Genomic DNA, 25291 nt, shown 5'->3' on the forward strand with positions numbered 1-25291 from the left:
TATGTTTAGAAGACTAGAGGGTAAAAAAGTTATACTACAGAAACATGCAGCCAATCGTAGTCCAGCTTTTATTGTGCTAATATTAGATAGTAAATGTAAGCATCACTCTCATTGGTCAGTGAAATATATATATATTGATTTTATACTTTATTTTACTCTATTAAGAGCATTTATGAGAGTGTAAACACTTGAGCGGAAGCAAAAAAAACTTCAACTCCCAGCATGCTATTCTGCCGTATTATTCAATAGACCGGAAGTACGTCACTCCAGCGCGCTGACAGTACACACAGAGGTCACAACTTCCTGTTTCCTGCTAGTGCCAACCATAAGATGGCAGTGTAAACCGGAAGTAGCGTGGTTCAGACGGTTCCCAGCAGCTGACCACCATGGGTGAGTAGTGTGCGCTGTAGTAAGGCTCTGCTGCAATAACTGCGCGGACATGGCGGCTGCTGGGGAGGGACATGGCGGCTGCTGGGGAGGGACATGGAGGCTGCTGGGGAGGGACATGGAGGCTGCTGGGGAGGGACATGGCGGCTGCTGGGGAGGGACATGGCGGCTGCTGGGGAGGGACATGGCGGCTGCTGGGGAGGGACATGGAGGCTGCTGGGGAGGGACATGGAGTGTGTGGTGGGTGCAGGGGCCTTCTGGCCTGTATTTAGTGATGTGTATGTTATTAATGCAGGGTATATACGTATATCTGAGTATTCTATGTCTCCATCTGTCAGTGAGGAGCCAAATGAGTCATGAGAGGTTAGTAGATGCAACGTACCAAAGTTATTAAGGTTTTAAACGCTTTTTTTGTTTTCCTCCGAGTCGCAATCTGCGCCAAGATTTCCGGTTCAGCGTCCCGGGAGCCGCCATACGTTCTCTGGCGCTGCTGGAAGGGCCGTCTCTTCCATTTTCTTATTTTTGCAACGCTTCTGATAGATACAAACTTCTTGGAGCAGATATATATATATATTACTGTTATTATTAATGTTTTTTTTTTTTTTCATTTGTTTTATTTTTCTCTTGCACAAGAAATGCTTTTTTTCCCCCTGTTCTATTTGAAGTACCCTCAGGCCTCATGCAAACTTGTGTTTCTGTAACTTTAATATTAATTACTTATTTTTAGGAGCGGTTGTTCACCGCGATTCAGTTTTTGTCGCGGAACAAAGCTCATCATGTGCACAGAAATTGCGGAATTCATTCTAAATGATGGGATACATAATGTATGCTGTTTTTTTGCAGTTTTATAGCATTTTTATAGTGAAAAAAAAACACGAAAAATCAGCAACGTGTGCACACAGCCTTAGCCTCTCGATGGGACCACTGCAATATGCAAGGGGCTTACAGTCTGTAGGTGAGTGTGATCGGGGGTGTGCTGCTGTACAGCTCTGTGCACCCGCACAGCTCTGTGCACCCGCACAGCTCTGTGCACCCGCACAGCTCTGTGCGCCCGGCCGCTGCAGGAACTGCAAAAAGCTGACTGTAGGGCCGCAGGATGTTTGACCCCACCAATCCTAATGACATTATCATTGCAGAAATCCTTTACTGTTTAAAGCTGAAATGGTTTTTATTTTTTAAGATGATTATATCTTGCTAAGACGGGTTGACGGTGCGGAGGAGGGGGGAGGTTTGACTTTTGTGGTTCTGGCTTAGGCCAGATTCAGAGATCCGTATCCGGGCGGCGATGCATAGACCCTTCATGCGTCTCAACAACCTCATCGCTGTATATGAAGCCACAGTCTCATTATTAATCTTCTCTGATCAGCGGCGGTCTCTGCTACCACCGTGCTGCCAAATAAAGGGGGTCTGTGTGGCCGGTCGTTCTACAGCACCAAGCCTGAGGCTCACACAAAGTGAATGGGCTCACACTGCGGGCTGCAGAGTACTGAGATGAGCAAGTCCCACAAATGTCCAAATGGTTGTGACTTTTTGCAATCCCCTTGTCACTGTATCGTTAGGGTTGCTATGCGTCCCCCATTCCCATGCATTATGCTGCAATGTAGCAGGTGTATAGATCAATCTTTGGTAACTGGACCTGTGTAGCCCACCCTATATCAGTCATGCAATATTTCCTTTCTAAAGTTTTTGTTGGGGGTTTCATAAGTTAGACCAATAACATCTCTCTAGCCCTACAAACACTGTATTCTGAGACTTGGTCATAACCTCAGCAGGAATACCCCAGCAATTGTATTTGGTATATTGTATCCATGCCATCAATATTGGTGGACCACCATTATTTGATCCTACGGATGAGACCCTCATTGATGAGCAGGACAAAGGAACACTGGGCCCTCCTTACTGCAGTACCACTGTCCTCCTGTAGATGTCACTGTGCCAGGTACAGCAGTGGAGGGGACACAGCGCAGCGCTATGTGCCGCTCAATCATAGAGAGCAATGTGCAGCTCTTCTCTGGCCCCTAAAACGCCGTTCCTTTTTTTTTTTTTTTTTTTTTTTTTTTTTTTGTGATAAACCAGACAGTAGAAGAGGATATCGCCTCTTATACAGGGCTTAGCTTTGTACCCATTGCTCTGCATAGGAGCTGTATACACAAAATTGTAGGAGCTATTTCTTCAGGACTTTGTGAGCACTTGCTTTTTTTTCCAGCTTTATTTTCTATGCATTGAGGCAGCAAGAAATAAAAGATTTTGTTTTTCACTAGGAGAAACCGAAATGGCAATTGAAGAAGAAGAAGAAGAATATGGGATCGCTCTTCCATGCACGCAGAAATCTATATGTAAGTAAAAAAACAAAGCAAAACTTTTCTTTGGAAATCTTGATACTTCTAAGCTCCAATCCCAATAACACTGATTATTGAGCTCCAAATCCTCTCCACTATCAATAGTTATAGAGTAAGCTGTAAGTTGCCCACAGTCACCACTAGATGGAGCTCACCGACTACTGTGTACACATAGAGCTCAATAATAATAAATCAGCATGAGGTGAGCTCCCTCTGGTGGTGGCTGCCGGTAGGCCAAGTTATCGATACAAGATATACCGTGTGTGTTTGTGTCTATATCTATCTAGATAGAGATATATATATTATATGATTTTCATAGCAGGTGTTATGTTGAGGGTATATACTTATAATTCTTGAGTCCGCCAGGCCAGTAACAGTTCATAAAGAAAACTCTCTGGTCTCCATATACACTAGTGATGTGTGTGGGGCAGCGGTGGAATAAGCTTCAGCCATTACTGGGTCTTGTCTAGTTTATAACAGGCATGTTCATGGCTTTATCTTTTCCCCCTGGGTACTTAAGCACGTGCAAGACCACGGAAGAGCTACCACGTGTCAAGGGATCTGTGTCAGCAGCTCATATGGAAAGCCATGTGTAAGAACGAATGGGAGAAAGCGGCTGGGCTCTTCACCAGCTATCTCCAGATACTTATGGATCGAGGCAAGCATGGACAGACCGTGACCCCAGAGGTGACTATTCTTATTGTATGCTTACTGTTGCTCTCTGTTATCAGCTAGTTTGGGCCGGGAGAGGCTGACGGTAAAGTTCTCTATCAGTAAGATGCTTCAGCAAGGCTGGAATTGGGCAGGTTGTTCTTTGTGAAGGACGTATGAATCAAGCCGCATACAAGGTTATCCTACAAAAACAGTTGATTCCTTCTGCTCATGCAATGTTCCCCAACTCTGAGGACTGGTCTCTCCAGCAGGACGATGCCCCATGCCACACACCTAGGTCAATCAAGGTGTGGATGAAGGACCACCGCATCAAAGCCCTGTCATGGCTGCCCAATCTCCAGACCTGAACCCCATTGAAAACCTCTGGAATGTAATCAGGAGGATGATGGATAGTCACAAGCCATCAAACAAAGAAGAACTGCTTATATTATTGTACCAGGAGTGGCATAAGGTCACCCAAATGCAGTGTGAAAGACTGGTGGAAAGCTGCCAAGACGCATGAAAGCTGTGATTAACAATCATGGTTATTCCACAAAATATTAATTTCTGAACTCTTCTTGAGTTAAATAAAACATTAGTATTGTTGTTTCTAAATGATTATGAACTTGTCTTTTTTGCATTATTTGAGGTCTGAAAGCACTGTTGTTGTTGTGTTTTTTTTTGTTTTTTTTTTTATTTTGACCATTTCTCATTTTCAGAAAATAAATACAAAATTTATTGCTTGGAACTTCGGAGACATGTTGTCAATAGTTTATAGAATAAGCGAATAATTTACATTTTACTCAAAAATATACCTATAAAGAGAAAAATCAGACAAACTGAACATTTTGCAGTGGTCTCTTATTTTTGTGCCAGAGCTGTATATTTATTTATTTATTTTTTGTTTTTTTGTTTTATAGATCATTTGGAGGATTGGAAGTGAGATCCTATTAAATCATCCTAAAAGCACAAATGCCGACATCAACATATTCCATGAAGCCATGAAGAACATCGGGCATAAAAACTATCTGCGGGTGAGTTCGGTGTGTTCTGGGTATAAAATCTCTGCTCTGTACCACTGGGGATAGTGCCAGGATTGTGTCTGCATGTCCAGGTAAGGCCGGGCTACATGGCGACTTCAACCTCAACCACAAATGATCAATGTCCCATGAGGCCGCCATGATTCACATTCCAGCATCCACTAAACGGCAGACTGTTGTCACGTTCGTTGTTTGGGGCTGCGTTCATGTGACGTTCACTGCCGAATCGTCACATAGTTATAGTCAGATGCCTAATAGCACTGAGCCGATGTCACAATACATGCATGCATTACATCACTGATACTGAGCTACCTCCTATATACTCCAGAGCTGCACTCACTATTCTGCTGGTGCAGTCACTGTGTACATACATTACATTACTGATCCTGAGTTACATCCTGTATTATACCCCAGAGCTGCACTCACTATTCTGCTGGTGCAGTCACTGTGTACATACATTACATTACTGATCCTGAGTTACATCCTGTATTATACCCCAGAGCTGCACTCACTATTCTGCTGGTGCAGTCACTGTGTACATACATTACATTACTGATCCTGAGTTACATCCTGTATTATACCCCAGAGCTGCACTCACTATTCTGCTGGTGCAGTCACTGTGTACGTACATTACATTACCGATCCTGAGTTACAACCTGTATTATACCCCAGAGCTGCACTCACTATTCTGCTGGTGCAGTCACTGTGTACATACATTACTGATCCTGAGTTACATCCTGTATTATACCCCAGAGCTGCACTCACTATTCTGCTGGTGCAGTCACTGTGTACATACATTACTGATCCTGAGTTACATCCTGTATTATACCCCAGAGCTGCACTCACTATTCTGCTGGTGCAGTCACTGTGTACATACATTACTGATCCTGAGTTACATCCTGTATTATACTCCAGAGCTGCACTCACTATTCTGCTGGTGCAGTCACTGTGTACATACATTACTGATCCTGAGTTACATCCTGTATTATACCCCAGAGCTGCACTCACTATTCTGCTGGAGCAGTCACTGTGTACATACATTACTGATCCTGAGTTACATCCTGTATTATACCCCAGAGCTGCACTCACTATTCTGCTGGTGCAGTCACTGTGTACATACATTACTGATCCTGAGTTACATCCTGTATTATACCCCAGAGCTGCACTCACTATTCTGCTGGTGGGGTCTTAGTGTACACATAGTTTGACCCATCAGACATCTAACATACACAGGTAGATGGCCGGACCTGTGCTGCCTCCTACTGGACACACACAGTATTGACCTCAGTCCGTTCCCTTTCTCGCCCCTATCTCTGTGTAATTCTGTTTGTTTTGCTGTGGGCGCTGCAGGAGGAGGTTGGGCCGATAATGGACGATAATGAATGATTTTTATGTTCTCACAGATTATATTGTTTGTCCAGGATACGTGTTCCTGAGATCCTGTATTTTCTGGCTGTGTAATGAGCACACACCCTTCGCTTTGTGACTCTGCTGGCGCTGCCCAGGCTCAGCCTCATTTCATGTGGTCTGTGTGGATTTTTTTTTTTAATCAGGCTTCTTTCTTCCTCATCCACTTTTTTTTTTTCTTCGCTATTTAGAAAAATCTTGCTGGTGAATTTACAGGAGCTTCTCACAATATTAGAATATCATCAAAAAGTTAATTTATTTCAGTTCTTCAGTCCATAAAGTGAAACTCATTTAGTCTCCCCATCAATTAATAATAGGATGACCCAGTTGTATATCATATACCAGTCCTAGCTGACTCCGACTCGTCTTTTTAACCCCATCACCCACGGAGCTTTTTTCGTTTTGTTTTTTGCTCCCCTCCTTCCCAGAGCCATAACTTTTTTATTTTTCCGTCAATATGGCCATGTGAGGGCTTGTTTTTTGCAGGACGAGTTGTACTTTTGAACGATACCATTGGTTTTACCATGTCGTGTAACAGAAAACGGGAAAAAAATTCCAAGTGTGATGAAATTGCAAAAAAAGTGCAATCTCACACTTGTTTTTTGTTTGGCTTTTTTGCTAGGTTCACCAAATGCTAAAACTGAGCTGCCATTATGATTCTCCAGGTCATTACGAGTTCATAGACACCTAATAGGTCTAGGTTATTTTTTTATCTAAGTGGTGAAAAAAAATTCCAAAGTTTGCTAAAAAAAAAAAAAAAAATTGCGCGATTTTCCGATACCTGTAGCGTCTCCATTTTTCATGATCTGGGGTCGGGTGAGGGCTTATTTTTTGCGTGCCAAATGATACCATTTTGGTGTAGATACGTTCTTTTGATCGCCCCGTTATTGCATTTTAATGCAATGTCGCGGTGACCAAAAAAACGTAATTTTGGCGTTTTGATTTTTTTTTTTCTCTCGCTACGCCATTTAGCGGTCAGGTTAATCCTTTGTTTTTATTGATAGATCGGGCGATTCTGAACGCGGCAATACCAAATATGTGTATGTTTGATTTTTTTTTTTTTTTTTTTATTATTTTATTTTGATTGGGGCGAAAGGGGGTGATTTGAACTTTTATATATATTTTTAGATTTTTAAATACTTTTTTTTTTTTAATTTTGCCATGCTTCAATAGCCTCCATAGGAGGCTAGAAGCATGCACTACACGATCGCCTCTGCTACATAGAGGTGAAGTACAGATCACCTCTATGTAGCAGAAATGCAGGTGTACTTTGAACGCCGACCACTGGGTGGGGCTCAAAGCAATCGGCCATCAACAACCATAGAGGTCTCAAGGAGACCTCTGGTTGTTATGGCAATGCACCGCTGACCCCCGATCATGTGACGGGGCCAGCGGTGAGAGCACTTCCGGCCGGGAGCGCTAGTTAAATGCCGCTATCAGCGCTTGACGGCGGCATTTAACTAGTTAATGGGCGCGGGCGGATCGCGATTCCGCTCGCGCTCATTGCGCGCACATGTCAGCTGTACAAAACAGCTGACATGTCGCGGCTTTGAGGTGGGCTCACTATACCAGAATAGAGGGTGTCCAGGCAAATTTGAGAATCTGGGGCAGATGGAACTCCTCTTATCATACTCTATAGTCTACAATAACATAATATTTATGCAAGAAGCCGGGTTTATGGTTTTGGGGGCATTGCTTAAAAGGTGAAATTTATGTGGAATTTTCTTTTTGGCGGCGTACTATTAGTAAATGTTATATAATAGGAGTTTTATAAGGCATTAGTAATTGACATGCACCATTTGTTACTCTTGTAATATTCTTGATGTGGTGATGCACTGCAATTATCTGTACTTCATGTTATACCTGAAAATGATGGACGCGAATGCAAATGGGTGTATTGTATGATTTATTCTGAAATTAATAAACACATTTTTTATTTTTTTTAAAAGTGAAGCTCATTTATTCTATAGTCATTACACACAGTGATCTATTTCACGTGTTTTTCTGTTAATATTGATGATTATGGTTTACAGCCAATGAAAACCCAAAAGTCATTATCTCAGTTTAATTAGAATAATTAACAAAAAACACCTGCAAAGGCTCCTAAGTGTTTATAATGGTCCCTTAGTCTGTTTCAGTGGCTCCACAATCATGGAGAAGACTGCTGACCTGACATGTCCAGAAGGCGTCATTGACACACTCCACAAGGAGGGGAAGCCACAAAAGGTCATTGCTAAAGAATCCAGCTGTTCAGAGTGCTGTATCCAAGCAGATTAATGGAAAGTTGAGTGGAAGGAAAAAGTGTGGTAGAGAAAGGTGCACAAGCAACCGGGATAACCGCAGCCTGGAAAGGATTGTTAAGAAAAGGCCGTTCAGTAATGTGATGGAGATTCACAAGGAGCGGACTGCTGCTGGAGTCATTGCTGCAAGAGCCGCCACACACAGATGTATCCAGGACATGGGCTGCAAGTGTCACATTCCTTGTGTCAGCCACTCATGACCAATAGACAACGCCAGAAGCGTCTTACCTGGGCCAAGGAGAAAAAGAACTGGACTGTTGCTCAGTGGTCCAAGGTGTTGTTTTCAGATGACAGTAAATTTTGCATTTCATTTGGAAATCAAGATCCCAGAATCTGGAGGAAGAGTGGAGAGGCCACAATCCAAGCTGCTGGGGGTCTAGTGTGAAGTCTCCACAATCAGTGATGGTTTGGGGAGCCATGTCATCTGCTGGTGTAGATCCACTGTGTTCTATCAAGACCAAAGTCAGCGCAGCCGTCTGCCAGGTAATTTTAGAGCACTTCATGCTTCCCTCTGCCGACAAGGTTTATGGAGATGGAAATGTCATTCTCCAGCAGGACTTGGCCCCTGTCCACACTGCCAAAAGCACCAATACCTGGTCTACAAACAACAGTATCACTTTGCTTGATCGGCAGCGAACTCACCTGACCTGAACCCCATAGAGAATCTATGGAGTATTGTCAAGAGGAAGATGAGAGACACCAGACCCAACAATGCAGACGAGCTGAAGACTGCTATCAAAGCAACCTGGGCTTCCATAACATCTCAGCAGTGCCACAGGCTGATCGCCTCCATGCCACGCAGCATTGATGCAGTAATTGATGCAAAAGGACCAAGTATTGAGTGCAGTTACTGAACATACATTTCAGTAAGCCAACATTTCAGATTTTAAAATCATTTTTCATGCTGGTATTATAAAGTATTCTAATTTACTGAGATAATGACTTTTGGGTTTTCATGGTTTGTAAGCCGCAATCATCAACATTAACAGAAATTAAACACGTGAAATAGATCACTCTGTGTGTGATGACTCTATATAATGAGTTTCACTTTTTGTATTGAAGAACTGAAATAAATTCACTTTTTGATGATGTAATTTTGTGAGAAGCACCTGTATATTCTGTTTTGATTTACCTTCCTCTTTGCTGATCTATTGGGCAAAGGGGTTTGTCATTTGGTCAACAGCATTTTAATGTTTTGTGTTATTTCCTAGTTACTATTCCTTATTTCATAAAAAGATTTTTAGTTTTTTGGATTCATTGTCTACATAAAATGCCTAAAACTGCAAAGCTCATTTCTAAATACATATTTTTAGTTGATCAGTCTAGTATAATACTGTCCCCTATGTACAAGAATATAACTACTATAATAATGCTCCTATGTACAAGAATATAACTACTATAATACTGCCCCTATGTACAGGAATATAACTACTATAATACTGCTCCTATGTACAAGAATATAACTACTATACATACTGATCCATGTACAAGAATATAACTACTATAATACTGCCCCTATGTACAAGAATATAACTACTATAATACTGCCCCTATGTACAAGAATATAACTACTATAATACTGACCCCTATGTACAAGAATATAACTACTATAATACTGCCCCTATGTACAAGAATATAACTACTATAATACTGACCCCTATGTACAAGAATATAACTACTATAATACTGACCCCTATGTACAAGAATATAACTACTATAATACTGCCCCTATGTACAAGAATATAACTACTATAATACTGCCCCTATGTACAACAATATAACTACTATAATACTGACCCCTATGTACAAGAATATAACTACTATAATACTGCCCCTATGTACAAGAATATAACTACTATAATACTGCCCCTATGTACAAGAATATAACTACTATAATACTGACCCCTATGTACAAGAATATAACTACTATAATACTGCCCCTATGTACAAGAATATAACTACTATAATACTGACCCCTATGTACAAGAATATAACTACTATAATACTGCCCCTATGTACAAGAATATAACTACTATAATACTGACCCCTATGTACAAGAATATAACTACTATAATACTGCCCCTATGTACAAGAATATAACTACTATAATACTGCCCCTATGTACAACAATATAACTACTATAATACTGACCCCTATGTACAAGAATATAACTACTATAATACTGCCCCTATGTACAAGAATATAACTACTATAATACTGACCCCTATGTACAAGAATATAACTACTATAATACTGCCCCTATGTACAAGAATATAACTACTATAATACTGCCCCTATGTACAAGAATATAACTACTATAATACTGCTCCTCTGTACAAGAATATAACTGCTATAATACTGCCCCTATGTACAAGAATATAACTACTATAATACTGCCCCTATGTACAAGGATATAACTACTATAATACTGCCCCTATGTACAGGAATATAACTACTATAATACTGCCCCTATGTACAAGAATATAACTACTATAATACTTCTCCTATGTACAAGAATATAACTACTATAATACTGCCCCTATGTACAAGAATATAACTACTATAATACTGCTCCTATGTACAAGAATATAACTACTATAATACTGCTCCTATGTACAAGAATATAACTACTATAATACCGCCCCTATGTACAAGAATATCACTACTATAATACTGCCCCTATGTACAGGAATATAACTACTATAATACTGCCCCTATGTACAAGAATATAACTACTATAATACCGCTCCTATGTACAAGAATATAACTACTATAATACCGCCCCTATGTACAAGAATATAACTACTATAATACTGCCCCCTATGTACAAGAATATAACTACTATAATACTGCCCCTATGTACAAGAATATAACTACTATAATACTGCTCCCTATGTGCAAGAATATAACTACTATAATACCGCTCCTATGTACAAGTATATAACTACTATAATACCGCCCCTATGTACAAGAATATAACTACTATAATACTGCTCCCTATGTACAAGAATATAACTACTATAATACTACTCCTATGTACAAGAATATAACTACTATAATACTGCTCCCTATGTACAAGAATATAACTACTATAATACTGCTCCCTATGTACAAGAATATAACTACTATAATACTACTCCTATGTACAAGAATATAACTACTATAATACTGCTCCTATGTACAAGAATATAACTACTATAATACTGCTCCCTATGTACAAGAATATAACTACTATAATACTGCTCCCTATGTACAAGAATATAACTACTATAATACTACTCCTATGTACAAGAATATAACTACTATAATACTGCCCCTATGTACAAGAATATAACTACTATAATACTGCTCCCTATGTACAAGAATATAACTACTATAATACTACTCCTATGTACAAGAATATAACTACTATAATACTGCCCCTATGTACAATAATATAACTACTATAATACTGCTCCCTATGTACAAGAATATAACTACTATAATACTACTCCTATGTACAAGAATATAACTACTATAATACTGCTCCTATGTACAAGAATATAACTACTATAATACTGCTCCCTATGTACAAGAATATAACTACTATAATACTGCTCCCTATGTACAAGAATATAACTACTATAATACTACTCCTATGTACAAGAATATAACTACTATAATACTGCCCCTATGTACAAGAATATAACTACTATAATACTGCTCCCTATGTACAAGAATATAACTACTATAATACTACTCCTATGTACAAGAATATAACTACTATAATACTGCCCCTATGTACAATAATATAACTACTATAATACTGCTCCCTATGTACAAGAATATCACTACTATAATACTGCTCCTATGTACAAGAATATAACTACTATAATACTGCCCCCTATGTACAGGAATATAACCGTCATACTGCTGTCATAGTTGGTAACTGCCTGTTGGTTGCAGATCTCTCTGGAGCAGGTGTATCACTGCCTGTGTAACGGTCAGGTAGATGAAGCACACAGGGTGCTGTCAGTGGCTCAGAGCTGGAGGAGCGGACTTCATTCCTCCGAAGAGAAGCGCCTACAGAAGCTGACCGACGCTTACAGAGCCGTCCTGAACTACCGCTCCTGGGTGGAAAAAAGATCCGCAATGTCTCAGAACGGTAATGTGTGGGAATGGCGACTCCTGTGGATGTTTCTTGTTTTATGTACAGTTTTTTCTTATTTCTCAGATTTATACTCTTATTTATACTTTTCCGCTATGTATAGTTATATTGTTTGACCTCTGGTACGATCTTTATGTATTTTCTGCCAGATCCGGACCATGCAGCCCAGTCTGCCTCTTCTCACGCCATGGACAGTTACTACAGACAAGCCACCACCTCATTTCAGGAGATCCTCAAGTTTCCTGGAGTCTGGGATCCCTTTGTTCTCAACTACGTGGATGTAAGCAATAATTGTGATGTTTAGGTGTCACTTGTTAAAAATTTAACTTGTGAAGTTCTTCTTGATTTTTTTTTTTTCTTTTTTTTTTTGTTTATTTTTTTTGTACATGTGTTGGTCAGTGCACAGGATGGTTTTCCTTTTCTGTTCCCGCCACTCAGCTAAAGAGTTTTAGGGGTCTTTCCAGCCCACGACCCTTTGGAAAAAATGTGGGTGTACGTGGGCTTGCTTCTCTATTCAAATAGGAAATACAGAGTAAAAAAAAAAGCCGAGTACTGCCACAGAAAGGCCAACTTATCTGAGTAATGTTTCCTGCTGCAAACACCAAAAAGATGGTCGGGGTAAAAAAAAAGCTCATTTATGGATAGGTGTGCACAAACAGGGACCCAAGTGGATTTTTCCAGTGTGAAAACATAAAAATCACACGATGGTGGTATTTCACAATCATGCCTAAGGCTAGGTTCAGATTGCGTTAGGGCAATCCGTTTAGTGCTAAGCGCTAGCGGATTGCGCTAACGCAATGTCTTTTTCGGGGTCGCGTTAAACGTCCCTGCTAGCGCAGATCCCCGATCTGCGAGAGCGGGGAACGGACCTCGCGGACGCTGCAAGCAGCGTCCGAGGCGCGCTACAAAAGAACGGCACATCGCTAGCGCGTGCCGAAAATGACACGCGCTAGCAATGCGCTTAAACATTGCTGGCAATGGGAGCGCTAATGGACGCGGTGCACGGCGTTAATTTCGCCGTGCAACGCTGTCCGTTAGCGCTCACCCATTAACGCAATGGGAACCTAGCCTAAGAGAAGTTTATAGAAGCCAGGAGGCGAAACGCTTGAGCCAGGAAGAAGCCAGGAGGCGAAACGCTGAGCCAGACAGGCACATGACCTGTAGACTGTTATAATTTTTTGATGGAGTTAGAGCTACTCTGAAACACATTGTCGCTTGGTCACCCTGTTTCTTCTGGATCCGGCAGCGCTCACAAACCCTGTTTTCCATCATTATTATTATTTTTATTTTATTTTTTTAAACTGTTATTATTTTTCATTTTTACTTTTTTTCCATCCACATCGCCGTTGAGAGCTTTTATTTTATTTTTTTGTCGACCTATGTTTCTTGAATGACCCCATTAATTTTACCATATAATTTACCAGACGAAAGGGGGGAAAAAATTCCAAGTGAGATGAAATGGTTAAAAAAACAATTTTTTTATTCATAGTGTTCATTGTACGGTAAACATGACTTTCACATCTTAATTTTCCTTGCCTTTTTGGTGTAAATACGACCTTTTTAATCACTTTTTATTGCATTTTTTTTGTGAGGAGAGAGGAGCAGAGACCTGAAAACCCACAATTTTCTTTTCTTTTTTTTTTTTTCCCTTTTTCTTTTTAATGATTGTTTATCCCACAGATTGACTAATGTAATATGTTCATTGAACTTTTGCAGAAGTATTAATACCAGCTTTGTGGTGTTGTTTTTCTTTTTAATACATACTTAACTAGGGAAAAATAAACTCAATGTTTGTAAACTTTATTTATTTTTTAGTCCAGATTTCAGCTCCGTTGACTAAACAATAAAAAGTTACAAGTCTCTAAAATAAAGCCAACATTAACCAATTTTTAAAAATATAAAACATTCCAAAATTATATATATATATATATATATATATATATATATATTTTTTTTTTAGTTTGGCATCGCCATAATCATGCAGATCAGAAATATTGTAATTCCAGGTCATTCTTACCGGACAGTGAACACCAAAGGAAAATTCTAATAAAGTTGTGACTTTTTTTTTTTCCTGATCCAATAATTACACTTTACGTTAAAACTTTTTTATTTTTTTACAAATTTTTTTTTTTTTCAGCTCCTCGAGTCTTCCGGAAAGAATCAGGAGGCGGAAAAAGTGTTGACAGAATACGCCAATGACCCTAAGAATCCGGCCAATCCAAATGCCCTGGTGTACCTGTATGAGTTCATGGAGAGGCACGCGGCTTCAGAGGAGAAGCTGATAGAAGTCCTGAGGGTGAGGATTGTTTACTGTGCTTTATGTATCGCCTACATATATCGCGGCGCTGTACAATACAGAATTGGCTTTTGGAAGGTCTTGTGTAGGATCCACCTGGAGATGTGGCATTTACTTGCAGTATTGCGCCACCTGGTGTCCACAATGCATTGCAATGTGCACGCCCACCTACTAAGGGACAGACGTACAGCCATCCATGTCTCTGCAGAGCAATCCCCAGTGCAAAGCAGTCAATACAGATGTTTCGGCAGTTTAGCTAAGAAGACTCCCAGCAGGAGAAGGGACTTGGTTGTCAGCTGCCAGAAGGGGAAGGTGACTGATTCTGTCTAGACCCTTTTACATTGTACTACTAAAGCGTTTTGGGGGGAAAAGGATACAAAAATTATTAAATTTAAAAATCTTTATTATTGTATAACCATTAATAATGGTATCCCGGGATAACTCGTGTAAGAAAATATTTTAGAATTTTTTTTTTATTTTTTTTTTTAATTTTCAGGTTTTAAACGCCAAGACTCCATCCCATAAGCTCATGCTGAAATTTAGCAAACTCCTTGGCAATTCTGGTAAGTTGCCATTATTATTAGTCTGCCGAGCAGCGCAGCTCTGTCATGTTCACATTGGCAAGGTTTTTCTTTTTGTTCTTTTTTGGTGCACTTTCCTTCTTGCTGCCTGTGCTGTGTACACTCAGGGCGTGACCTGATTTATCAGCGATGGTGGGATCACAAGGAGAGATAATAAAATATATATATTTATGCATATTGTGTAATAAAAGTTATTAGAGAGCGTGCCCCTTATACTTGCCGCAGAGCACGCTCACTACTATCACCTATAGGAATCAGTTATTCCTTACCTAAGGTTTACGTCCATCACTAGCTCAGATGTGTCCAACCTAGTTAAAATGGAATCAATAATTCAGAAAATAATGAAAAACAACAAACCTTATTAGCTCTGTGTCTAGGCTGCAGTTCTATAATTTGCCACATGGTGGCAGACTGCAACTAAGCAGGGATTGTGCGGTCGTCTCCAGCAGCTGCAAAAGATCAGTTCTTCCTAAAAATGCCGACGTCCCCTTGTCACAGCGCGGCCGACATCCGATATCTGTCTCACCAGGACAGGACGGCGGCGGAGACTCGTATCCAATGTAACCGGGATATTGGCAAAGTGTCCCGAAATATCATCTGTAAGCAACGAAGAAAAGGGTCACCACACGGGACACATCCCATATATACTATACTATAATTTATTACTTTTTTTAAAGGGACTTTCTCTTTTTGGAGCTCTCCTGTCCCCCTGCAGTTAGTTTCACTCCCCCTCTGCCGGTGCCTGTTATTGTCTGCAGCCCTTGCATCGCGTCGACAGCGCTGCAGCCAATCAGTGATCTCCGCAGCTCTGCCCGCGTTGATGGGACACTCTGTACTCCGCACATGTACAATAGTCAGAGAGGGACTAAATAATGATTTAAAATTCTAGTTAAAAAAACAAACAAACCCAAAATAAGTAGTAATGAATTCACTGATATCGTTCAGAATCTGAAGTTGTCTTTCTTTTTTTGATCCATTGACAGATTCTGAAAATAATCAGAAGTTTTCTCTTCACGTTCTGTTCGATCTCTTGGATTTTTCGGGATGGAAGAAAGATGTGAAAGCCTGGAGTTATTTTGCGAAGAAACTGAGAAAGACTTTTTGTGGGTAAGTGACGTGTGTCGGACCGATGTCTCTTTAGAGCGCAGGGGATCTGAGCCGAGACGCGCAGAGTCCTGGTAAGTCACTTGCTGCATAGAAATGTGGTTGTAATAGCTCAGAATTAGGAGCCAAGTGTAACAGGTAATTCCCAGTGTGGATCCAGCCAGAAAACTCTCATATCTCTCGTTAATAACAAATTGCTTGGATACACAATGCGTGTCGTGTTTTTTTTTTTGTTTTTTTTTTATATGGGTAAAAGCAGATTTACCCTAGGTTGGTGCACACTGTATCTTCTTAATCTTTATTTGCTTCGCAGAGTTCCAAACATTGTGCCTACAACAGTGGTTCTCAGCCTTTCTAATGCCGTGACCCCGCAATACAGCTCCTTATGTTGCGGTGACCCCCAAACCAAAAAATAATTTTGGTTTCTACTTCATAACTGTAATTTTGCAACCGTTATGATTCGGAATGTAAATACCTGCTATGCGTTATGTATTCTCATGGCTACAAATCAAACATAATTTAAACATAGTGATTAATCTCAAAAACAATATTTAATTATATGTTGAGAAATATTTGTTACTAATTCCAAATAAATAACATTTCACCATGGCATAGCATGGGTTTAAATATAACAACAGTAATATAACCGTAAACAACAGTGCAATATTTTACAACAGTACGCTGCCAGATTCGGTGAGATGATTGCGTCCGCCCGCTGATGAGGTCAGCAAGCACCGGACACGCGGAATGCGCTGCTGTGGGTGAGCAGGCGTGCTGCTATGGACTGTGGAGCGTTCTCACCCCCCCACCCCTTAGGCCCCAGACAGATGCGTGCAGGCATTCAGTTTGGAACACACGTCCACAACGGCGTGCGTTCCAGCTGAAGAGCGCTGCTGCAGACGGTAGCGCAGTTTCTCAGATAGATGAGATATATTTCTATCCTGCGTCGCTGATTGGTCTCGCTGGCTGCCTGTCATGGCTGCCGCGACCAATCAGCAACGGGCACAGTCTGATTAGTCCCTCCCTACTCCCCTGCAGTCAGTGCCCGGCGCCCGCTCCATACTCCCCTCCAGTCACCGCTCACACAGGGTTAATGCCGGCGGTAATGGACCGCGTTATGCCGCGGGTAACTCCGTTATCGCTGTTATTAACCCTGTGTGTCCCCAACTTTTTGCATAGGCAGCATCAATAGTAAAAAGATGTAATGTTAAAAATAATAAAAAAACAAAAAAACTGCTATTCTCACCTTCCGTCGAGGCGCGCGCGGCTGCCGCCAGCTTCCGTTCCCAGAGATGCATTGTGAAATTACCCAGAAGACTTAGCGGTTTCGCGAGACTGCCAAGTCATCTGGGTAATTTCGCAATGCATCCTGGGAACAGAAGATGGCGGAAGCCACGCCAGAACTTCACTGGATCCCGGCGGGTGAGTATATAACTATTTTTTATTTTAATTATTTTTTTTTAACAGAGATATGGTGCCCACACTGCTGTATACTACGTGGGTTGTGTTATATACTGCGTGGCCAGTGTTAGATACTATGTGGGCTGTGTTTTGTACTGCGTGGGCTGTGTTATATACTGCGTGGCTGCTATATACTGCGTGGCTGCTATATACTGCGTGGGCTGTGTTATATACTGCGTGGGCTGTGTTATATACTGCGTGGGCTGTGTTATATACTGCGTGGGCTGTGTTATATACTGCGTGGGCTGTGTTATATACTGCGTGGGCTGTGTTATATACTGCGTGGCCACTGTTATATATTGCGTGGCCTGTATTAACGCATTGGGTATTCTACAATATGTATGTATGTGTATAGCAGCCACATAGTATATAGCACAGGCCACGTACTGTTTGTCTGCTATATACTTTTTTTTATTTAATGTATATAAATGTCCAGAACATGGAAAGAGGGACATAGAACTCAAACTGATATATGCCAAAAAGAATAGGTCTATAGACCACAATAGAGTATAATCCATATATATTTTATTTGAAAAACAAATACAAACACAAATAACAAGATAAAAGAGAACCACAGGAAGCCAATATGTGGGACACCACAGGCCCAACACACCAGGAGAATAATGATGTACAGAGATATATAGGAGTCACATCAGTGCTATAAGGCATGTGTATAAGCAGGCTCAAAGATATACGCAACTGCTTAATGCTGAAGAAGCACTTCACTTGAATCCCATAACTAATGGCTAAGGTGCACAGTGCATAAAGTGCAATGTTACAAGAATTATATATAGGCAGGCTAGACTAAACGTCTGTGCAACAGCTTAGTAATAAGGCACTTCACATAGCAAATAAATAAGGTGCACGGTGCATAGAAGGCCAAATGAAGCCATAAGCTTGGGCAATATAGCTTATGTGGATACAAGCGTTCTGTACTTACATAGTATACCTGGGTGTAGACAGCCGGTGGGTCCCCGCCGCCCCAACGCACGTTTCGTCGAGACTTCTTCAGGAGGCGTGCATTGGGGAGGGGGATCCAGCTATTTAAATAGGTGCCGACCAATCAAAAAAATGAAACATCACTCATTAGTAAAAGATGCGGTGCATCTGCCACTGGATATACGGCTTACAGCCGTTCACGTCATGTCCGATAGCGTCGGCGCATGCGCCGCATCCACAGACACCGAAGGGGCCAACACGTGACCGGCCATGGAACGCAAACACAAGGTGCCGTCATGGAGACGGCACCCAAGTGTAGCGCGCCGGGGGCCGCCCACAAGATGACCCGGCGCTGCGGATGAGGCGCATGCGCACATCGGACAGGAGGAAGAAACAGGACCGAGGAAACTAAGGAGCAAATGCTGCATTGAAGTGGTGAGAGTTAAAGACAACTACACAGTGCAACCCTACGCAGTGAATAATATACAGTACTTAGGGTATTCAAGGGGCAATAAGTTACCATATATTACCCAAAAATAACTACATGTGTGTGGTGTAGAACGTGGGGATAAAATTACAGAGCAAAATATGCAGTGACATCATATTAAATAAAGTGCGGTAAGTGTAAAATTTAGAAAACATGACGTGAACGGCTGTGCACCGTGCACCTTATTTATTTGCTATGTGAAGTGCCTTATTACTAAGCTGTTGCACAGACGTTTAGTCTAGCCTGCCTATATATAATTCTTGTAACATTGCACTTTATGCACTGTGCACCTTAGCCATTAGTTATGGGATTCAAGTGAAGTGCTTCTTCAGCATTAAGCAGTTGCGTATATCTTTGAGCCTGCTTATACACATGCCTTATAGCACTGATGTGACTCCTATATATCTCTGTACATCATTATTCTCCTGGTGTGTTGGGCCTGTGGTGTCCCACATATTGGCTTCCTGTGGTTCTCTTTTATCTTGTTATTTGTGTTTGTATTTGTTTTTCAAATAAAATATATATGGATTATACTCTATTGTGGTCTATAGACCTATTCTTTTTGGCATATACTTTTTTTTATGCAGTTCCCTAGTCTGACCTTGAAATCTGGGTTGTTTCTGCATTTAGAAGAGGCGATAAAATCGTTCTAGAGCTGTTTTTGTTTTTTTAATCTGCTTGAGTGGATTTTCTCTCCATAGTAATTTCCTTTTCCTTTTTCATTTGGCCCCAAATTGTCAATAATTGGGGCGGTATGAAACGAGGATTGGGGGGGAGAGGCGGTTCGGGACACACATGGCCTGGCTCTGACATCCTTTGTTGTGAACTTCACAGCAGTTCTCCTTTTACAGCCCCCTGTATAAAGGGTTTAATTGGTCTATAAAAATAATTAAAACAAGAACCGTAAGCAGGAATCGAAAGACATGTGCTGTGCGTTTGTAATAAATATATATACAGAAAGTTTCTCGGCGGCATTTCAGGAGAAGACTATGTTGAACTTGTAGGAGAAAGTGACCTGTCCATTCACACATGTAAATTAGAATACATGTATTAGTTAGTTAGTTATTCTCAGGTATGAAAACTACAGCAGAAGAGTAGTTTGATCTTGTGGGGGGGGGGGGGGGAAGTGACTTGTCTAATTAGAGAACTGTTAATGCAGGGTTTGTATGTGACTGGGGAAATGTAATAAAATGGGTGAGGAGGAAAAAAACTTACAGCCCAAAAAAAGTGTGAGGACAGCAGCAGCAGAAGAGTGTTTTGATCTTACAGGAGACAGTAACCTGTCTGCTCACGTATGTTAATTGGAACAAGGCTGTATGTGACTGGAGTAGTGTCTTGAAGGGAATGAGAGGAAAATAACTTGTCGTCCAGAGAATCTCTGATCTAGTGATTCAGCAGATTGGTTTTGATTTTGTCGGGGGGCAGTGACCTGTCTGTTAATGTATGCTATAAAAACACACCTGTATGTGACTGAAAAGAAAATACCCTTTAGTTAGACATATTTCGTGTGATGAGTGCAGCAGATGAGGAGTGGCTTGATTTTTGCAGGAGTCAATGACCTGTCTGCTAGTACATGTTTATTGAAACATGGCTGTATGTGACTGCAGACCAGTCTATTAAAGTGGATGAGGACAGAATACCTCATAATATTATTATTAATAATAATAATAATAATAAGTCTGTGTATAAGGTATTAATACTATTATCTCGGGTGTGATGACTGCAGCAGAAGATGAGGGAGTTGATCTTTGGTTGGGACAGTGACCTAACTTTTCATGTGAGTGAGAACAAGGCTGTGTGTGACAAGTGTCATGAAGTGGATAAGAAGAAAATACCTTTATAGTCAGACATCTATGAGGACGGGTGGCAGCAGCAGAAGAGGAGTGGTTTGAGCTTGCTGGAGACAGTAACCTGTCTACTCATTTATGTTAATTGGAACATGACTGTATGTGATGGAAGTTGTCGCTTGAAGTGGATGAGGCGAAAATAACTTGGTCATGAGTATCTGTGGTCTAATGACTGCAGCAGAAGAGGATTGGTTTGATTTTGTGGAAGGATGTGACCTTTCTGTTAATGTTTTGTTATCGAGAGCACACCTGTATGAGATGGTGGCAGTACCATGAAGTGATTCAACAGAAAATACTTTATAGCCAGACATCTCTCGTTTGTTATGACTGCAGCAGAAGAGGAGTGGTTTGAGATTGCTGCAGACAGTATCCGATCTACTTATGTATGAGATTAAAGATGCCTCTTCAAGTGGTTCAATAGAAAATACCTTTGTAGCCAAACATTTCCCAGTGACAGTAGTAGAAGAATATGTTAATCTTGTAGGAGGCAGTGATCTGACTACTATTTATTTTTTTTATGACTGCAGCAGAAGATGAGCGGTTTGATTTTGTGGGATACAATAACTTGCCTGCTCGTGTATGGTAATGGTGACATGGCAGTATGTGATTGAAGTGAATGAAGATACCCTACAGTTAGACACATGTCTTCAGCGACTGCAGCGGAAGACTAGTGGGTTCATTCTGCTGAAGACAGTGACCTGTCCATTCAGGATTGGTGATGAGAGAAAGTCTGTATGTCACTGAGGAAGTGGATGAAAGGACAATGCCACATAGTGAGACGTATCTCAGAACTGGTGTCAGCAGCAGCAGAGGACTGGGTTGACCTTGAAGGATAAAGTGACCTGACCACTCCAAGGGATTGGATTTTTTTTTTCTTTTTATATTAAGAGCATTTGATAAGATAATCGCAGGATGTCCCAGTGTGTTTGGAAAGAGAAAATAAGGTTAAGCCTCTGATTATTGGAATAGGTGATCCGTCTGTGTACTGGCCAGACTCGGTTTGTTGGATCACCGTATGGAATAGCGGTAAAAGAGAAGTGGAAGCGCAGAGTATTTCAGGAGAGTATTGGGTCTGGTGTAGCTTGTACATTCGTGTCGTTGGGGTCCCGGACTGTATGAGGGGAAGGAATGGAGCCGAGGTTTTGGTGGTCAGATCTGCACATCTCTGCGTTTAGGCGACTTGTTTTCATGTATTTATCGCATTAGGTCATGTAATTGTGGTGATTTAAACCACGTGCTGCGAACATGAAAGCGGCTTTTATGTGTTGTGCAGGATGTAAATGTGGATTCTTTACTAGCTGACTGCTCACGTGCTCGATGTCTGTCTCCTTCCCAGTGACCGCAGCGCTTGGATATTAGAGGAATGGCAGTCCAGGAGGAGCTGGTGGCCATCGTACCACTTCACCACGTATCAGGCCAAGAACGACTGGCGGGACTGTGAAAAGCTCGCCATGAAGAAGGCGTCAGTCGCTGGAATGTTACAGGGGCCGAGTAAGTCCCCCCTGATATATCCAGTATTGGGACACACGTCTCAATCAATGAATTCTGGTTTCTTATTCAGCCCACTCCACCACCCCCTGCGTGGCGCTGTATAACATTCTCCTACCCAAAAACCATTTGACGCCTTTTGTGTTGCATCTTGCCACCCCCACACTTCAGTGTGTAACATCAGACCCCTTCATTCCCCCCTGTGTACAACATCCAGCACCATCGCACCCCTCCCAACCCCGGTATATAACATCCAGCCCCCTTGCTCTTAACCCCCCGTCATGTAACGCCCGGTGACCTTCCCCGCTGTATAACAGGCGGCCCTCTTGCTTCCCCCCCCCCCCCCCCCCCCCCCAGTTTATAAACTCCACCTCCTCATACGTCTGGCTTTACTATCGCATGACAGAGCGGCCAGTGCTGCAGAGCTCCCCTATACCAGTGCGGTCCTGTAATTGGAGCCACCGGGGTAACAAGTCCGTCCATGACATTTCTTCCCCCATCATCTGTGAGTGATATTATTGAGAAATGGAAGGAAGCGCAGCAACTCAGCCACAAAGTGCAGACCCCGTAACGTTACACAGCAGGGGGCTGAGTGCTGAGGAGCAGACGGCAGAAAAGTCACCAACGCTCTGCTGACTCCCTAACTGTAGAGTCCAAACCTCTATTGTATCAGCACAGACACTGCGCCCCCACCCTGGGAGCTTCATGGCCGAGCAGCTGCGTGCAGCCGTACATCACCAAGCACAATGCCGAGCGTCGGATGGAGTGGTGTAAAGCCGCCACCACTGGACTCTGGAGGAGACGTGTTCTGTGCAGAGATGGCTCACACTTGGAGGAGTCTGGGTTTGGTGATTCCAGGATGACGTTACCTCCTGACTGCATTGTGCCCCCTGTACAGATGGTGGAGGAGGATAATACTGTGGGATGTTATCAGGGCGGCCTTGGACCTTCATCTCCAGTGATGGGAAATCTTCTCTTCAGCACAAGACATTGCAGACACTTGTATCTTCAGCTTTGTAGGGACAGTTTGGGGTTCGCCCTTTTCTGCCCCCCATGACTGCGCCCAGCACACAAGCTCCATACAGACATGGGGGGAACATGAGCCGCACAGAGCCCGGACCCCAATAGAAATTATGATCCCGGCCCCCCTCCCCCAACATCGGGGTCCGACCTCACAAATGATCTTCTGCATGAAGGGGCAAAAATTCCCACAGACTCCTCCAAAATCTGGTAGAAATCCTTCCCAGCACAGCGGGGGCCGTTCTATCTGCGGAGGGGCGACTCCATATTGATGTCCATGGATGAAGTCTGGGAGGTCAGAAAAGCTCCTGGAGGGGGGCACATACTTTCTCCATATACTGTACATTGGGAAAACAGAAAAGTGCGGCAGGGAATTTTTTTTTTTTTAGTAAGTGACAGGTCGTCTTTATCATACATCCAGTGATGTATTTGTAGGACAACCTGTTTAACCCCTTCTGCACCCTGACATGTACGCCTGCAGTAGGGTACGACCTACGCGGCGACCTCTGATCCTCTGCGGACCGGGCAGGTGATGGCCGTATTATACCGCCACCATCTCCCTCTGACCGCTCGCTCCATTCACATTTGTGTAACCTCTTATATGCCGCTGACTATTACTGACTGCATCATCTTAATATTTCCTATGCAATCAGGGCGTGCGGATGGGTTTTTGCCACTTTTGTACTCCGAAAGTGAAAGTTGCTAAATTCGTGTGATCGTCTTTTGTGCAGAATCCTGTTTGGATGATCTGGAATGATTCCTCTTCTCTCCCTTCTAGCCTGCAGCTATTTCACCTGGATCTATAAATGTGGCAGGAAAGAACGGAAGACGGCCTTAAATCGTATGAAGAAGTTTATTCGGAAGAATAACTGTGAAAACCTGCGGTTACCATCCGGTGCAGATGATGTAATGGAGGTGGCTATGGGATGAGAATTTACAGGATCCCTGGTGGTATCCTCTGTCGGCCGATGGGTCCGCCGATGGGTTGTTACATGTCCACACCGACACTTTAGCACTTTAATATTTAACCGGTCAATGATTGTTAGATAATAAAAAGTTATGCAACTTTCTAAAAAAAAAATGTTTTCATTTCCTCTCCAAGGTCTGTGTTTGCTGGCTGTAAATTGTGACCTTTGCTGTATTTGCTACAATTGTTTACACCGTACCTATCAAAATATGGTTCAGCTGCAATTTGTCCCCTCCACCTCACACCCAAAATAACAGGTTGGTCTGCCATCCCTCGCTTCCCAGGATCAACCACACCTGACATGTCCTGCTAGAAATGATCCAACAGCTTTGGCCGTGCTATTATTAAAATAAAATGTCAAAACTGCCATTCAGGATCTGTGGAAAGCTGTATGACTCGCCAATGGGGCTGTGTTTTTAAAATGTAATGTTTAATCGGTCATTGTACAGGAGGAGGTGAGCTGTGACATCACCTATTGTGAATGGTGGATCCTGTGTTATCTACTGTATATAGAGGTGTTATCAGTCATTGTACAGGAGGAGGAGGTGAGCTGTGACATCACCTATTGTGTATGGTGGATCCTGTGTTATCTACTGTATATAGAGGTGTTATCAGTCATTATACAGGAGGAGGAGGTGAGCTGTGACATCATCTATTGTGAATGTGGATCCTGTGTTATCTACTGCATATTAAAAGTATATGTTACCTTTAATTGCAATCCTGTCTGTGATAAGACTGCTGAAAAGTCTTCTGTTCAGACACGGAAGTATAAATGTAGTATATGGCGCCTAGTGGTTAGTGTGAAAATTACAAGACTGCAAATTTTTTTT

The 25291-nt window shown here is 41.9% G+C and overlaps 1 protein-coding gene across 3 annotated transcripts; it reads left to right on the forward strand.

Moving 5' to 3' along the window:
* Positions 1–276: 276 nt before the first annotated feature.
* Positions 277–25169, forward strand: TAF1A (TATA-box binding protein associated factor, RNA polymerase I subunit A). 3 transcript variants are annotated; one of them, XM_077282228.1, is made up of 11 exons: positions 277–390; positions 2649–2723; positions 3247–3413; positions 4298–4411; positions 12070–12268; positions 12421–12551; positions 14409–14567; positions 15064–15130; positions 16132–16255; positions 22323–22477; positions 24273–25169. In XM_077282228.1, the coding sequence occupies exons 1-11, from the start codon at positions 387–389 to the stop codon at positions 24422–24424; spliced, it is 1347 nt and encodes a 448-aa protein (XP_077138343.1). In that variant the 5' UTR covers positions 277–386; the 3' UTR covers positions 24425–25169. The 3 variants fall into 3 exon arrangements, with proteins under 3 accessions (XP_077138343.1, XP_077138342.1, XP_077138341.1); XM_077282227.1 differs by lacking the exon at positions 277–390 and adding an exon at positions 587–750 and having other exon boundaries at positions 24273–24561; XM_077282226.1 differs by lacking the exon at positions 277–390 and adding an exon at positions 1236–1342 and having other exon boundaries at positions 24273–24561.
* The last annotated feature ends 122 nt before the right edge of the window (positions 25170–25291 follow it).

This window comes from Ranitomeya variabilis, chromosome 2, assembly GCF_051348905.1.
Source record: "Ranitomeya variabilis isolate aRanVar5 chromosome 2, aRanVar5.hap1, whole genome shotgun sequence".
NCBI lineage: Eukaryota > Metazoa > Chordata > Amphibia > Anura > Dendrobatidae > Ranitomeya > Ranitomeya variabilis.